The sequence below is a fragment of the Pteronotus mesoamericanus genome, unplaced genomic scaffold, assembly GCF_021234165.1.
Source record: "Pteronotus mesoamericanus isolate MK-2021 breed Mesoamerican mustached bat unplaced genomic scaffold, CSHL_Meso_final contig_702, whole genome shotgun sequence".
Taxonomy (NCBI): Eukaryota; Metazoa; Chordata; class Mammalia; order Chiroptera; family Mormoopidae; genus Pteronotus; species Pteronotus mesoamericanus.
The window spans coordinates 2,098,995-2,115,665 of NW_026555239.1; the positions used below are offsets into that span (position 1 = coordinate 2,098,995).

Sequence of the window (16,671 nt, forward strand, 5' to 3'; positions counted from 1 at the left end):
GGGACATCCTTACCCCAGCTTGACACTTGAATGATGAGCCTATTCTTCTTAACATGGGCATTACTGCATAACTTACACATACCTTACAGAAAGATGTGGGAACTCATAGGCTTGAAAGTTAAAATTCCTACTATATATGTCATTCAAGTAGTAAAAATAAATAAATTTTAAAAAATTGCCTGCATGAATCTGTCTTTCCTTTTTGAAAAAAATAGAAACAGTGGTAAGTTTTTGAACTTATTTTCTAAGTTGCTTATTAAACTAAACAATCAAAATTACCGAGTAACTATATCTATTTCTAACCTTGGACCCTCTGGCATACTGTACGACTCAAGTCCTCCCTTGAGAGTAGCAGGCTCACTTCCTCTAGGAAGACAGTATGATTTGTGGGGAAGGAAGGAATTTGGTCAGAAGACCTCTGAGTCCTACTCTGTCACTTGCTGTGTAACAATAAATACGTCATTTAATCTTTCTGAACCTGTATCCACACCTATAAAGTGGAGACATCATTTGCCCAATTCACCTGAGAGGTATGAAGTGAGTACCACGTAAGGTAATAGGTGTCAGATTGTTTTATAAACTACAAAGAAATACAGAAAAATTATTCATATATGCCAGTGCTTAGGAAGTGCTTGGTATAAATGCATTCAATAAATGTTTGTGAAGTAAATTAGTATCTCAATTGTTCCTGGAGCACAGATCAATAAGAGCTCTGGTTGGCTATAATTTAGAAGCCTCAATAAGAGGCAAAAAGATTTACCTGTTTACATCAAAACCACTTGTTTAATAAGGATATGAACTGATTTTTAAATTCATGGGTTGTCAAAATGTTTTTACCTCTTCTGCCTCCTGCTCTTTTAATCATTTTTGTCTATTGGTACTTCCACCAGGTAGTGAACATAAATGAGGGAATTATTTAATTGTGGATCAGTCAATTTTGTATGTTTTTATTAGTGGCAATAAAGACCAGTTAAGAGATAGATGCTGCTAAGAACTGTGTCCTTTAGTTTCTCTGATTTTAATTTCTATTTCTCTGATATTGAGAGTTATTGGCTTTATTATCTGTCCAGAAGATTATAAATTATGGGTGACAAATTAAAAGTCTAGGCATACGCTTGAGGAAAGGACAAAGTGAAAATACAATTTCAGCAAAATAACTACTTACTCCATTCTTTGCTTTTATAGGCAAAAAGGGTGCTTCAAGGTAGTGGTCCACCAGATTCAAGCCACAGTTCCTATTCAGATTGCTCATCAAGTCTAAGACTGATTCTTTTTTTGGCTTAACTGGGAAAAAACTTCACTAGCCACCTCTAACAGCAGTGATTTATAATGAAGATGATATAGGAGGCTAACTGCAATGCCCTCTGGTGGCCTAAAGGTTTTTCCATATCTGCAACTGCAAAATTAAAAAACAAAAAGAACAAACACAACCATTTTCTACCAAATAGGAGCTCACTTATAAATGAAAAAGTCAACAAAGATACACTGTAAAAGTCTTCTTTGATTTTCATAACTGTCATAAACATAAAGCATTTCTACAGAGACACTTGCCCAATGGAACCCCATGTTTACGGTGAGTCAAAAAATGACTAAAAGCAAGTCCCCGCCCTCTAGACTTGCCACCTAACAAAGGCACAGGTAGCAGGATGAAGATTTGGAACCAAAACACCAAGAGGAAAACTGCACAAAGTACTTGGGCTTTGGAGTCTTTGCAGGAGAATTAAAGAAGAACATATGTAAAGCATCCAGTATGGCAACTGATGCACAGTAGGTGCTCAATAAGTGGTAGCCATTATTATTATACTTTAGTATGTAATACTTACTGATCTTAGGTACCTGCTGGAAGATATATAATTTTTAGCTCTAAACTCCTAACATTTTTTTTTTAACATTTACTTTTGACATGCTTCATTTAACTCTATTTCATAGGATGGTTGTGAGAATGAAACAGAAAAGCACAGAAAGTCAGCCCCTGGCAAACAACAATGCTTCCTCCCTATCACACTCAGAATGGAATTTCTCCTGCCAACATAGAGTTGAAGAAAGAAAGAAAGTGTTTACGTAGTCCAAAGTGACGATGAACATAAAGGGACAGAATGACATTTTAATTTAATAAAACATCATGGCATATCTTTTGACCCAGTATCTGGATTCCTGGAAATTTTTCTTAAATAGTCAGAAAAATATAAAAAGATCCATATATTAAAGATTTTATCACATTTATAAGAGCAAAAAATTAGAAACAACCTAAAAGTGCATCAATAGGGGGCTAAATAATGGTAGGCTCACAGAATGCAATTATATGGAGCAACTAAAATTATGAGATATTTATTGACATTAAATTATATTTGAGATGAAAATGTACAAAATTAGACATAGGTTGATCTTTAAAAAAACCCTATCTATAAAATATATCTGTGAATGTAATCTGTGTATGTATACATTTAAATGTGTCTAAAAACAGATATACTGAAATATTAGCAGTGATTTCTAAGCAGTAGACATATAGGCATATATTTATAAAAATACATAGGAATATATTTTCATTCTCTTCATTCTTTTCTATATTTTTAAAGTCTTTATAATGACTGCATATCATAAGAGAAAGCAAAATCTATAATAAAAACTTAAAATAAAAAACACAGCTATCGACAAGCAGTATAAATGAAGATTATGAAATAGAATATCAGGAGGTCTGAATTTCTGTTTTCGACTCCTAATCCTTTGCTATGCGTCCTGAGCCAGATTTGTGTTTCAATTTCCCCATCTATACAGTATAAGCTATTAAAATAAATCTCACAATAGAGAATAAAATGAGAATGAATGCTTCAGAAAGTCTGTAAATGTCACACCTATCAGCTAACTACAAATAGAGGACTTTCTCAACTTTTAAATTCCCCTTCCCTTATGATTCTATAGCTTTCATAATTTAAAAACAATTTTTTAAATCTATTGATTTTAGAGTGAGAAAGGGAGAGAAATAAAACATCACTCTGTTGTTCCACTTATTTATACATTCATTGGTTGATTCTTGTATGTGCCCTGATCCAGGATCGAACCTGCAAACCTTAGCATTATCAGGACGATGCTCTAACTAACTGAGATACCTGGCCAGGGCATTTTATACTTTTTTTAAATATATTTTTTAAAGATTTTATTTATTTACCTTTAGAGAGAGGAAAAGGGAGGGAAAGAGGGAAAGAAACAGTAATGTGCAAGAGAAACATCCATTGGCTGCCTCTCACAGGCGCTCAACAGGGGATCTGGCCCCCCAACAGGGGATCTGGCCTGCAGCCCAGGCACATGCCCTGGTGGGGAATCAAACTGGCAGCCCTTTGGTTTGCAGGCCAGAGCTCAATACACTGAGCCACACTAGACGGAGCTATAATTTTTACATAGATAACAAACGCATGATCAAGTACTCAGGGTTTTAGCCTCCACTAGGCTCTGGACACGTTCAAGTAAACATTTTCACATTGGTTAGATAAGACTGAAGTCCAGACCCTCACAGTCACAGCAAATTCACAGCCTAAACTGCTCTTGCTAATTTTCAGAGGTAGAACTAAACAATTCATGTTATGTCCAACTGTCAAAGTACGTTTAAAATTATATTTTAAATTCATAGCATTCAGGGAATATACAGGATGGGGCAAAAGTAGGTTTACAGTTGTTTGTATGGAAAATAATACAATAATTACTAAATAATAATAGAATAAACTGTTCTGCATACTCACAACTATAAACCTACTTTGCCCACCCAGCAACTTCTTTCTTTAGACCTGAACTTAACAGCAGACAACCGTTGAGGATGACAGTCCTGATCACCTCTTCTCCCTGGCTGCACGCAAGGCAGGCCCTCAATGGCCTAATGCTCTCCCCCCTCCCCCATTCCAACATGTGTTCTACTCAGAGAATTCAAACATACGTACAAAGAGGAAAGTTTTATTCTCTTTCTTCTTTGCAAGTGCTATTTATTTCCCCTCTCAAGAAGGTCCTCTACCCACTACTTGGTGTGTTCCAAATTCAAATGTTGCTTTCCAATCACGTACACCAAAACAGAGTTGGGCTGGCCCCTCCATGCTCCCAACGCAACTTCTGAACATTCACAGTATATTTTTCATCAGAACTCATCAGTGATAGAATTCCAAATTGTTTTTTGTCTGACTCCCATGCTGAACACTGAGGTATGTGAGGGCAGAGACTAAGTATTATTCTTCTGGATAATCCCAGAAGTTGGCATAGTGGTAGGTACTGAAAAATAATTTCTTGAATAAATAGAATAGAAATTTGCAATTTTATGTGGTCCTCCATACAACACCCACGTGTAGGGAATCACCTATTCGGCTCCCCTTCTAGCCTGCCAATGGGTTCCATATAAACTAAAGCAAAACAAGAATGAAGTACCCGTGAAAGAATTAGAAAAACAATGCCGCTGAGGGAGATAATTTCAGTGACTCCAATTAAAGCCCCCCCCCCCCAATCTTTAAAGGTTAAAAAAGCCAAGTAACTACCAAAATAAAATATATTTCAAATAAATGAGAATTAATCTTAAAAACAAAATGTGAAAAACTGATCATCACCAAGAAAGCACCAGAGTTCAAGAATTCTAAAAACAGGTAAACTCTTAACAGATCAATTTGATTGCAGAAAGGTCAGCACTGTCTTAAGCCAAAAACACTGATGCAACAACTGCCTATCATGAGTGAAACACTCTGTCACTTTACTCACTTCCTTCCCTGAAGGAACTTCGTATCTAGAGGAAGACAGGTATCAGAGGGACTACAATTCAAAATACGATGTAGCAGGTGCAATGATAGATGTGGCCCAAACTATTTTAAGAGTGGAAAGGTCTTTAGGATTAGGGTGGGTAGGAGGGAGCAAAGTTCCAGAAAGGCTTCCAGGAAGTTGATGCTTGCTATGGGCAGGATCTCACCAGGAATAGCAGGAAGAGGTTCCCAACACACCAGAAGGCATAAAAAAGGCATTGAGGCAAGAAATAGCACGGATTCAAAGAGCCACCTTGGATACAGAGGCCATAGGCTTCCCTTGAGACTTGTGGCACTCACACTGGGGTACAGAGAACTCACTGCAGAAAGAATCACACATCTTCAATCATGCCCCTCGAGGTAATACAAGGGAACCTACACACTGGCCTAGAAGGCTTACTTTTAAGGACATCTGAGGGATGCAGAAAGTTCTGGAGTGAGCCTCAATTTTAAATCCTGACCCCCATTAGGTATATGACCATAGATAAGTTACTCTTTAAGCCTCAACTCACTCCTCTGTTAATGGGAATGAACCTCATATATTTAGTTATTAAAAAGGATATCAAGACATATGTAAATCGATTGTGCCTGTTTAGTAGGCACTCAAAGCATGCAAGTTCCATTACCCATTCTCATGATTTGCTCCCAACAGAGCTTTCCTTTCCTTTTTATGTCATTACAGATTGGACCTCATTTGCTGGGTCCACGGGGCACCAGTCTACATACCTATCACATGCTTTTTGAGCTTGTCTTCTCTAAGTCCTGTGCTAGGTATTGGTGCCTTGTCTGTCCCTCCCTGAACCTCATATTCATCTCCTAATTTCCTGTTTACTTTCTGTCTTTAAATAGTAATCTTTATTTTCTTCTCTCACCCAGCCCACAGAAAACTTCTTGTCCATGATGTTCCACTGAACATGCTTTCCAGGCGCTACCAGTATGCCCCACAAAGATCAGCACTAACCCCAAAGCCCTTTCATTTCTATTGCAGTAAAAACCCTGCAGAATCACAATCAGTTATATTTATTACATACATAAATAGCCTATGGATGAGTCTTTGTATATATTTGGTATTCTGGTGACAACACTGCCAAGTAATTCACTTGCCCAGAGGGAGGGCTCTCCTTAGATGCCTGGCATTTGGCTCCATGAAGTCACTATTTTTTAGTTTTTCTAGATCCAAGATGAGACATGAGCTCAGCCAGTGACTTTCTACTATTGAACCAGTTGCATTTTACTGATTAACTGATAAATGTTTGGGGGACTTAATTTGAGTGCTAAAACATAAAATTACTGAATTTGGTTTCTCTTTTTTAAATTCTTACCTGAAGACATGTTCATTGATTTCAGAGAGGAAGGGGGAGAGTGACACTGATGTGAGAGAGAAACACTGACTGGTAGCCCCTTGCCCCACACACCCCAACCAGGGATTGAAACTGCAACCCAGGACATATCCCGACTGGGACAACACTCCAACCAACTGAGCCACGCTGGCCAGGGCTAACTTCTTTCTCTCTCTTAAAATTTTTTTTTTTAATTTATTGATTTGAGAGAGAGAGAGAGAGAGAGAGAGAAACATCAATTTGTTGTTCCACTCACTGATGCACTCATTGGTTGATTCTTGTATGTGCCCTGAGTGGGGATTGAACCCACAATCTTGGTGTATTGGGATGATGCTCTAACCAACTCAGCTTCCCAGCCAGGGCTGGCTTCTCTTTTGAGGAGATACACTGAAAGCCAATCAGAAATGTTCACAGTTAAAACAAATGAAGAGAGAGAACACTGCCCCAAAGTAAAACCTAGTTGATTTTCTTGGTTCAAACAGTATTATCTGATGGATATTTTGGTGATAGATGTTAACTAGACTTATTGTGGTGGTCATTCTGCACTATGTACATATATCAAAATCATTATGTTTTATACTTGAAACTAATATATCAATTATATCTCAATGAAGAAAAACAGCATTTATTAAGTTTATGTCATGTACTGTGCCAGATGCATAGATACACACACACATACACATACATATATCCTCATTTGTCCGAGAGAAATGATTACCTCACAAGGCTGTTCTGAGGATTAAAAATTTATATATATATACACAGCAGCACTGCTATTGGATGGATGAAGATATAGACTCAGACAGGTGAAGAAGTGACTTGTCTGTGGCCGTGATACTATTAAGTGATAGAATGAAAATCTGAACACAGTCCTGGCTCAAAATGCAGAGTGCTTTCCATTGAACCATAGCTACCCCAACAGCCACATCCCTTATCCGTAATATTATAACGACAGTCACTGCTAATTTATCTAGCTCTTCTTATGTGGCAAGCACTGTGCTACATACTTTAGGTATATGATCTTACTCAATCATCATAATGACACTGTGAGGTAGTTTTATCAAGATCTCCATTTCACAGTTGAGGAAACAGGGTTTTATACAAGTTCAGTAATTGCTTTGTTCCCACAGCTGGTAAGGAATAGGACCAGAGTTGAGCCTAGGTCTAATAGCAGAACTCATTCTTTTAAGCACTACATTAGACTGCAGGAAACTCACTCTAGTCCTGGCTCTAACCAGGCAAGTCATTTGATAGTTCTATCTCAATTTCCTTGTTAATTAAATGGGTTATTGTTACTTGTCCCTACCTATTTCACAGAGATATTAGGATTATAAATGAGAATGTGTGTAAGCTTTTAAGAAAGAAAATTGCTGTATAAATCTAGCCACTGTCGTAAGTTGCACTCAGATCTTCCTTCTTCCACAATCATAAAGGGGTTTAATTGACATCATTAGCTCTCAAACATCCTCTGAAGTGGGTAGTATTATTATCTCCACTTATCAAAAGCTGAAGCACAAGGAGATGATGTAAGTTGTTAGTCAGTGGCAGTGCTGGGAATAAAACCCAAAGATTCTAACTCCCACTGCTTTATGTTTTTATGGTAAATCCTATTTCTGTGTTTCAAACTTAACTGTAAAATTGACATGGGTTAAAATATTAGTGTCCACTTCAAAACACAGATTAACTACTTACATAAATTAACTTTTTTATTGCAGTGACACTAATAATCTTTAAGGGTCTTAATCCTCACATTCTAGAGGAACTGTATAAAGAATAAAAAAAATCAATTTCCCAACTCTTTAGTTTTCTCAAATAACTTACTAATCCAAGGTTGTAAAACTGGGTGAGTCATTATCTAATTTCAATTAGTGAGCCTATAAGTTTCCATACGGAACATAAAACCTCAGTATTAAATTGTTCCCTCACAAAATCAGAACAAAGCATCAAATACATTTTCACATACCAATCTACAATATCCTGAGCTCAAAATTCAAGTTTCAAAGCAAACTGCATAATTAAAACAAAAAGTACACATGGCACCGTTATGATTAGTCTTCTCCTGCATAAAAACCAAAATCAGTTTTGTGCTTCCCACCCAAGCCCCACTCAGAAACCTTAATGTAAAATAAAAACAGTAATAGGCCAATTCTGTCTACCATTCTGTCTTAATAGGGAATCAGTATTCAGTCTAGTCCCCAGATTATTAGCTCTTCCGAACTCTTGTTTTCTAGAAAAACACAATGATCTTTCAATTATTACTAGTTTGATAATCACATATTTTGAATTTATCACAGTAGTTAGAGAGAAAATAAGAGAAAGAAATTTCCACTCTCAAACAGAACTATATATCAGAGTCCACGGACACTACATCATTACGCTCTGGCTCTGACTAAATTATATTTACAAATTAAAAAAACTTGTCATTTTGTTATAGGAACAAAAAATAATTCATAGCAACCTAAAAAGCTGTTCTACTAATGTCAAGAGTTAGCTTCTTGAGTGGCTTCAGATGTCTAAATTCACTCCTAGCTACCCAGTGCAAGTCCTACCACCTGTGCTATAAGGAAAAGTAAATGATGACATAGACTTCTGGTTTTTTCAGAGGTTGTTTTAATACATTAGTCCAGCTTTCCTTTGAGAAAAATCTTTGTCTTGGTTTCTAAACAATCCTATCTTATGTTCAGTCAGGTGTGCTAAGGTTTCTCAAACTTTAATGTGATTATGGATCACCTGCAGATCTTGTTAAAATGCAGAATATAATCAAAAGGTCTGGGACTGCACGTCCAACCAGCCCTCATGCTACTGCTTGACGCACCCCGCTCTGAGCAGCAGGACTCTCAAATGTTTCCAAATAGAAATAACCTCAATCAGAGGCTTACTGAAAGAAACCAAACCAAAAAAAGAAACAAAAAACAGACACAAAATACAGCCTCCTCCAAGAGTGTACAAAGGGAGATAGTATTCCAGAGACAAAACAAGGTATTTGTTCCCTTCCCCCTTTTTGTCATTTTTATCAGCTAGTTGAAAACCGAATGTAATAGCTTAATAAAGGGCATGTCCTTGGTGCTGACAATTTATTGGGGCTTGTATGGCTGAACATAAAACTTCAAGCCTTTTGTAATAAAAGAGTTGATTCAAAATAAATATTTTAAAATTATGTCATGTACTAATGAATAAGCAATGTTTACAAATATTTTATAAGAGAATCAGTTGGGATTAATAATTTTCATTTCTTTCCTCAAATAAATAGCTCATGTACTAAAGAAGACACCTTTATTTAAGAAGGGGGGAAAAGCCCCCCGAAAATAAAATCATGCTCTCACAGCATAGTCATATTATTAATAGTGAGGAAAATACCAAGATTAAGACATAAGAAGTATATGAGGAGAATTTCATGGTATTAAATTTGTCCTAGAACTGGGGGAAGCGTTCAGGAAAAGAGAGCAGCTGGTAAATTTAAGGAAGATTTTGAACTGGAAAAAGATTACACATGAGAGCAATAGTCCCTTCTCCTTAAGAAAACTAATTACTCCCCACAAACTTAAAATTTTAGGTTTTCAATAATGCTTTCTCTTCATATGACCCTTAGTCCAACCTCCCCCACAGAATTCAAGCAACCATCATAAAAATTAAGTTGGTAACAGGTTCAGCTGGCTATACTCCATGTTTACCCTTAAATGCTTTTGAAGCCAATGAGGGTAAACATTCACAATGGAAAGAACAAGATTAAAAAAAGAGTCACTTCTCTTCGCACAGAAGTAAACTGCCATCTTGAGCACCTTTCCTCACTCAGCAGGGAAGGTGTCTCAATGCTTGTGTGCGCTCTTCAGCCCCATGACTGTGAAGGTAGCAGCCGTCAGTTTCTCGTACACAAGGAACATGAGAGCAGCAGTGAGAACTGTCTGCAGCAGTTTGGCTTCAAGGCCTTTGTAGAGCCCCATTATTCCAAAGCGCCTAAAAAGAAAGAAGTTTGAAAAAAATTAAAGGTTTTTTTTTTTTTATAAAAGTCAATTCCTATGTCAAAAAAACAGGCCACTACCCTAGCTGGTGTGACTCAGTGGATTGAGTGCCAGCCTGCGAACCAGAAGGTCGTCAGTTTGATTCCCAGTCTCCCGTTGGCACATGCCTGGGTTTTGGGCGGGGCCCCCAGTTGGGGGCACACAGGAGACAACCAATGGATTTTTATTTTTCTTTCTTCTCGCTCATTGATGTTTCTTTTTCTCTCCTTCTCCCTCCCCTCCTCTCTCTAAAAATAAATAAATGAAACCTTTAAATAAAAAGAAACAGGCCATTTGGACAGCTATTTTGCAAAGGTTTACCTTTCAGAATCAAAACAAGCCATCTTGTTTTGACAACAGACTTCTGTTGTCAAAGTACTTATTACCTTTAAAGGTATTTGAAGACTGATTAAAGTTTAGTATTCATGAGCCACCAATCTTTTGTCTTTATAATCACCATTAATTAGCAGAACACTGACACTATCCCAGATAGGATGCAGATCCTAAAACCATCTTAATGACAAGATCTGAGATCTAAGAACTTTTAGATCTTTAACACTCTCCCAGCTCAGTTATTTCAACATAACAGTCCTTAAGTGGCAAGAAAGCTGCAAACTGGCTTGGATCATGTTAGCCTCAAAGGAATTAGAAAAAGTGACAGAAATGAAAGCTACCCCATATTCAGTCTTCCCATACATGTGATCTTCTAACCCAGGGGTTCTCAAATTTAGCATACATCAGAATCACCTGAAAGGCTTGTTGAACCACAGGTCACTGGGTACACCCCAGAATTTCTAATTTATTAAGCCTGAGATGGGAGTCAAGAATTTGCATTTCTACTAAGTTCCCAGGTGGAGACCAGCCCTTTGGTACCAATGCTCCAGCCTCAGAGAAGAATGCTTGGGCTACAACCAGTCGCTCAGAGTAAATGACTTTTCCACAGCTATTTGTTAAGAGTGAGCTGATCTCATGTGCTAGTTCATCAGCACCTCTAGGTCCATATAGAGCCTAAACACAGATAGTACAGCTGATCAAGTGCTCCACGCACAAACGAGTCTATACTTTATATATCTGCTATGTGTGAAACCCTATTATTTGGGGCAAATCATGTGATAAATAGGAATGAAGAGCCTTGACTCATATATTTCTAGTTCATTAATTAACGTGAATTATGTTCCCCCCAAGGAAGTCCACTTCAGTATTTCTCAAAATGAAGTCTGCTGTGATAAACATAAAACACGTATGTTGGTCTCTGTCTCTGGTTCCTGGCACAGAGCTCCTACAACTCTTGTAATTACTTGAGTGATAAGAAGACCGGGAGTATCTCTTGTTCTAATAGTTGGTTTTTGACCCTAGTTCCTGACAGAGTTCCTAAATCCCTTGGAATATCCTGGGTAATTGCAGTGTCTTTTATTGCAATGAGGTGACCCCTGGGTGGGCTCCTCAATAGAGGAGAGTGGTGGTCATCAGAAAGACCAAGCCATGATTAGAGGCTTGGAATTTTCTGCCCCCCTCCCCCATCCTTGAGAGAGGGGAGAGGGCCAGACGAGTAGTTGATGGATCATGCCCACGAGATGAAGCCTCCATAAAACCCAGTAGTATAGAGTTTGAAGAGCGCCCTGGTGGGTGAACACATCTATGCACCAGAAGGTTAATATACCCCAAGTCCATCAGCACAGTAGCTCCTATGCTCAGGACCCTCCCAGACCTCACCCCATGTACCTCTTCAAACAGTTGTTCATCTGTATAATCACATACTTTAATAAAATATGTGTTTCCTTGAGATCTGTGAGACGCTCTTGCAAATAATCAAATCCTGGGGGAAAGGGTCATGGGAACCTCCAATATGTGGCCAAGTGGGACAGAAGTTATGGATAACCTGAGGACCTATGGCTTGTGATTGGCATCTGAAGTCTTGTGCGACTGAGATCTTAACTGTCTGATCTGACACTATCTCCAGGCACATAGTGTCAGTATTGAGTTAAATCGCAGCACACCCAGCTGGTGTCATGCAGAATTGCTTGGGAAAACCCCCCACACATTTGGTGACCAGAGTGTCAAACGGTAGTGTTCTGTGTGAGTAGTACAGGAGAGATACCCAGCAGTGCGGTAGCTTTTCTTTATATCCACTCATATCAGAATTACCAAGGTTTGTTTAGAAATGAAGATTGCCAGATCTCACTCCAGAGGGGAGGCATCAATCTAAATTTTAACAAGTACTTCAGGTGATTCCTGATCAATCAAAAGTTTGGAGAGGCTTGGCATGTTACAATGCACTGTCCAATAGGGTTGCTACTAACCACATGTGGCAATTAAAATTAAATTTTAAAAATTCAGTTTCTCAGTTGCACTTGCCATATTTCAAGTGCTTAATAGTCACATGTGGTTAGCAGAAGCCCTACTGTAGAGTACAGATATTTCCACCATTGTAGATGGAATTCTCTTCATTCATCCAATAGTTCTTCAGTGCATACCAAGCCTCTGCGGTTGAATATCTGGCTCTGCCTCCATCTCTCTGGTGTTGGGCATGTCATTTTCTTTCTCTAACCCTGTTTCCTAATCTGCAACAATGGGAATATAGTCCCTTTCCACACTCACATAGCTGAGGGAGAACCAAACAAGATAAAAGATGTGAAAACATACTAGATTTGAAAACTGTATTACCCTATAGACTTCAAGTTAACATTATCTTCTTAAAGTTCTTGTTAACTATATTCTTAACTCCCACAATGCTAGTAGAAATGGAACTAGGTGTCACTGTTTAAGATAAATTTGGCTATGTCTATCAAAGTTTTGTATGTTCAAGCTCTTTAACCAGATAATTCCACTTTAAGGAATTTTCTCTACAATTACAAACACTGAGGTGTACAAAGCTAAATGTATGAGCTAGTCATTCAGCAATTTTATAAACTGCAAAACCTGGAAAAAACTATGCATCAATAAGTGTATTGGTCAGTAAATTATGGTATATTATGTAACAGAAAACTAAGTAATCACTATAAAAAATAAGATACTTTAAAAGTAAGATAAATTTATAGATATTAATGTGAAAACGGCAGAAACACTGACATCAAAATTGATGAGTTCAAAAACTGTTTTGAGCAGTGGAATAAATGTCTCAATAGGTGTATTGAGTCAAATGAAGAGTACTTTGAAAGTGATTGAAGTTTAAACATGTAAGAATGAATACACAATTTTTAAAAAATAAATTGTTTTTTGGGGGGTCCTCCCTTGTATATATCCTATGTACTCTTAACTGTTAACAGGGACTGCCTCTTGGGAAAGGGAGAAGAAAAAGAGAAAAGAGTAAATGTACATGTATCTATAGCTTTATTGAAATTTAAATAATTTCAATTTGATGCGTTTTGACTGAGGTACACATTCACAAAATCATCACCACATTCAAGATGGTGAACATATCCATCACGCCCCAAAATACCCTTACATTCCTTTGTAACCATTAATCATTCCCTCTCTCTCCTATCTGGGCCTCATGGGAACACTGATCTGCTTTCTGTCACTAGAGATATATGCATTTTCTAAGTTTTATATACCTGTGTTATGCCATGCATACTGCATACTCTTTTGCCCCAATTTTTGAGGGAAAAATAAGGATGCACATTATACATGGGTATGATTACATACCAACGGTAGAATGGGTATAACAATCCTGTGTATAATGTGCACAAAAACGCAGGTGTGCATTATACACAGCAAAATATGGTAAGCAGAATCATGCAGTATGAATTCTTTTACAACTGACTTCTTTCAGTTGGCATAATTATTTTGAGATTCATCCATGTTGTTGCATGAATCAATAATTTATTTTTTTCTCAGTAGTATTCCATTATACAGAGATATCACAATTTACATATCTATTCACCTGATGATGAACATCTGAGATGTTTCCAGTTTTTAACTTACAAATAAAGCTGCTATTAACAAGTGGTGTTATAGCGCACCAAGTCCCTAAAATGAGAAATGTCTGAGCACAGCATCCAAGGGAGAGGTGTCCAGGCTGCCACTGTCAAGGCAGTAGTGCAACTGAAACAAATTCAACTGCCCCTGGCAGAGGGTGCTGCCGAAAGAGAGGACAGAACGTGAAACACCTACAAAGCTTACCTTACTCGCTGGTGAAGAAGATAAAGAACATTGCGAAGACTCCCTAATGTTCTGTTTTCTGGGTTGAGTCTGTGACGTCCAAACTGGAAAAGAAGAAGAAAAGAAATCTGTTTAGTATTGCTTTCTTTATCTTAATTTCTACCTGCAAAGGAAATTCTGTTGGGAGTGATGTCTTACATCATACAGCAATAAAAATATCCAACTGATATGTAGATTTCATTAATCCTCTATTTTTCAATGAAATAAATGAACTATTTTAAATGATATAAGTGAAAATAAATATGCTTCAATGAAGCAAGCATGTGAATTATGGGGAAGATTCTACCTAAAAAAAAAAACAAAAAAAAGAAACATGCTCAGTAAGATATAGATACTGCTAGTACGGCATAACTTCCAGTTTTTTAATAAGTTCTGATAAATATTATACTAATTAATTAGAACCCCTACAGTGTAAGCTCTTCTTCACATTATATATTTACATTATAAAAGTGTCAAAATATGTTATTTGAATGCTACTAAATTCCCTTATATTAAGTACCATTTTTTACTTATTTTTTTAAAGATTTTATTTATTTTTAGAGCGGGAAAGGGAGGGACAAAGAGAGGGAGAGAAACACTGATGTGCAAAAGGTACATTGATCAGTTGCCTCTTGCATGCCTCCAGCTGGGGACCTGGATTGCAACCCAGGCATGTGTCCTGACTGGGAATCAAACTGGTGACCTTTAGTTTGCAGGCTGACACTCAATCCACTGAGTCACACAGCCACGGCTTAAGTACCTATTTTCAAATAGTACATTAATAAAAATACTTTTAACGGAAGGTAGTAACTTTTTGAACTGAAATACTCTCGCTATTACCCCCATTTTATCCATTGATATGTCCTTTGAATTTTTTTCTCCAAAGCAGAGCATGACTCTTTACCTTTCTCATCTCTCCTCCCCACTGCTACCACTTTAGTCTAGGCCACTATCGCCTCTCACTTGTATTACTGAATAGCCTCCTACCCGATTGCCCCCACCTTTCTGTTAGCCTCTGATCAATACATCACCATAGCCACACTAATCTAGAATTGTACTGGGTTGCCCAAAAAGTTTTTTTGTTTTTTTTCCATAACATGGCTCTAATAGCACTTAGTTGTCTTTGACTTCATTTGAAATAATTTTGTCAGATTGTATTTTGACAGTTGTCATATCAGTGTGCATTTAAAAAAAAAAGCTTATCAAAATTGGTGAATTTTTGTGTAGTCATTTTAATATTGAAGATGGAAGAAAATATACACCATTTTCAGCATATTATGCTTTATTATTTCAAGGAAGGTAAAAATGCAACTGAAACACACAAAAAAGATTTGTACAGTATATAGAGAAGGTGCTGTGACTGATTGAATGTGTTAAAAGTGGTTTGCACAGTTTTGTGGTAGAGATTTCTTGCTGGATGATGTTTCCTAGTTGGATAGAGTAGTTGAAGTTGATAGAGATCAAACTGACACATTAATTGAGAACAATCAACATTCTACCACACAGGAGATACTCAAAATATCCAAATCGGTAAAGATATTGGTGAAAATGAAAGACTTTTTGGCCAACCCAATAAATCAGATCACATTACTCCCTAGTGTAAAACCCTTCAAAGGCTTCCCATGAACTTAGGATAAACTCTAGACCTTCCCTGCTACTTTTCCAATCTCATCCTGAGCCACGCTCCAGCCACAGGAGCCTCCTTTCGGTACCTAGGATTCACCAAGCTCTTAGCACATCATGTTCCCTCTACCTAGAATGCTCACTCTTTGCACAGCTGGGTCCTTATCTTCATTTAAGTCATCTTCTTTTTTTTTTCCAGTTAAAAAAAGTATTGAATTTAAGAGAGAGAGAGAGAAACATCAAACATCAATTTGTTGTTCCACTAATCACTGCATTCATTGGCTGATTCTTTCATGTGCCCGGACTGGAGATTGAACCCGTAACCTTGGTGTATCTAGATTATGCTCTAACCAACTGAGCTATTCAGCCAGGGCTTCCCTTTAGGTCTTGATTTACATATGTCTCCTGAGGAGCCCATCCTCAATCATCTTAACTATCTAAGAAGATCCCTACCATGTACCTTTCCACTAAGTCAAAGAAAGCTACTTACTTTCTTTGTAGCTCTCTTCTCAATTTGTAATTACCTATTTATTTTGCTTATTAACCTGTTAATTCTCTCAATTACCTCCATGAAGGCAGGGATTATGACTACTTTATCACATGTACCCAGCTTTTCACACAGAATGGGCACTTAATAAACATTTCAATAAATAACTGAATAATCCACAAACCTAAAAGTGTTCCAAAAAAGCAAAGCAAAATCATTAATTACTCTTAAATAAATTAAGGGAATCAACCTCAGATTTTATAAAGGATAATCTGCCCCAGGGAACCAAGGAAGTCAACCTGATGAGAAGGAAGCAA

The 16,671-nt window shown here is 37.4% G+C and overlaps 1 protein-coding gene across 1 annotated transcript in view; it reads right to left on the reverse strand.

Annotated features, from left to right (window-relative positions):
* Positions 1 to 6,404: 6,404 nt before the first annotated feature.
* The window catches only part of SLC25A17 (solute carrier family 25 member 17), a 38,973-nt gene continuing 28,706 nt past the window's right edge, over positions 6,405 to 16,671 (reverse strand). Inside the window, exons 8-9 of the mRNA XM_054582424.1 lie at positions 14,227 to 14,309; positions 6,405 to 10,060 (exon numbers count right to left, since the gene is read on the reverse strand). Of these exons, the coding sequence (XP_054438399.1) occupies positions 9,913 to 10,060; positions 14,227 to 14,309 (231 nt within the window). The 3' untranslated portion in view covers positions 6,405 to 9,912. The remainder of the gene's footprint in view (positions 10,061 to 14,226; positions 14,310 to 16,671) is intronic.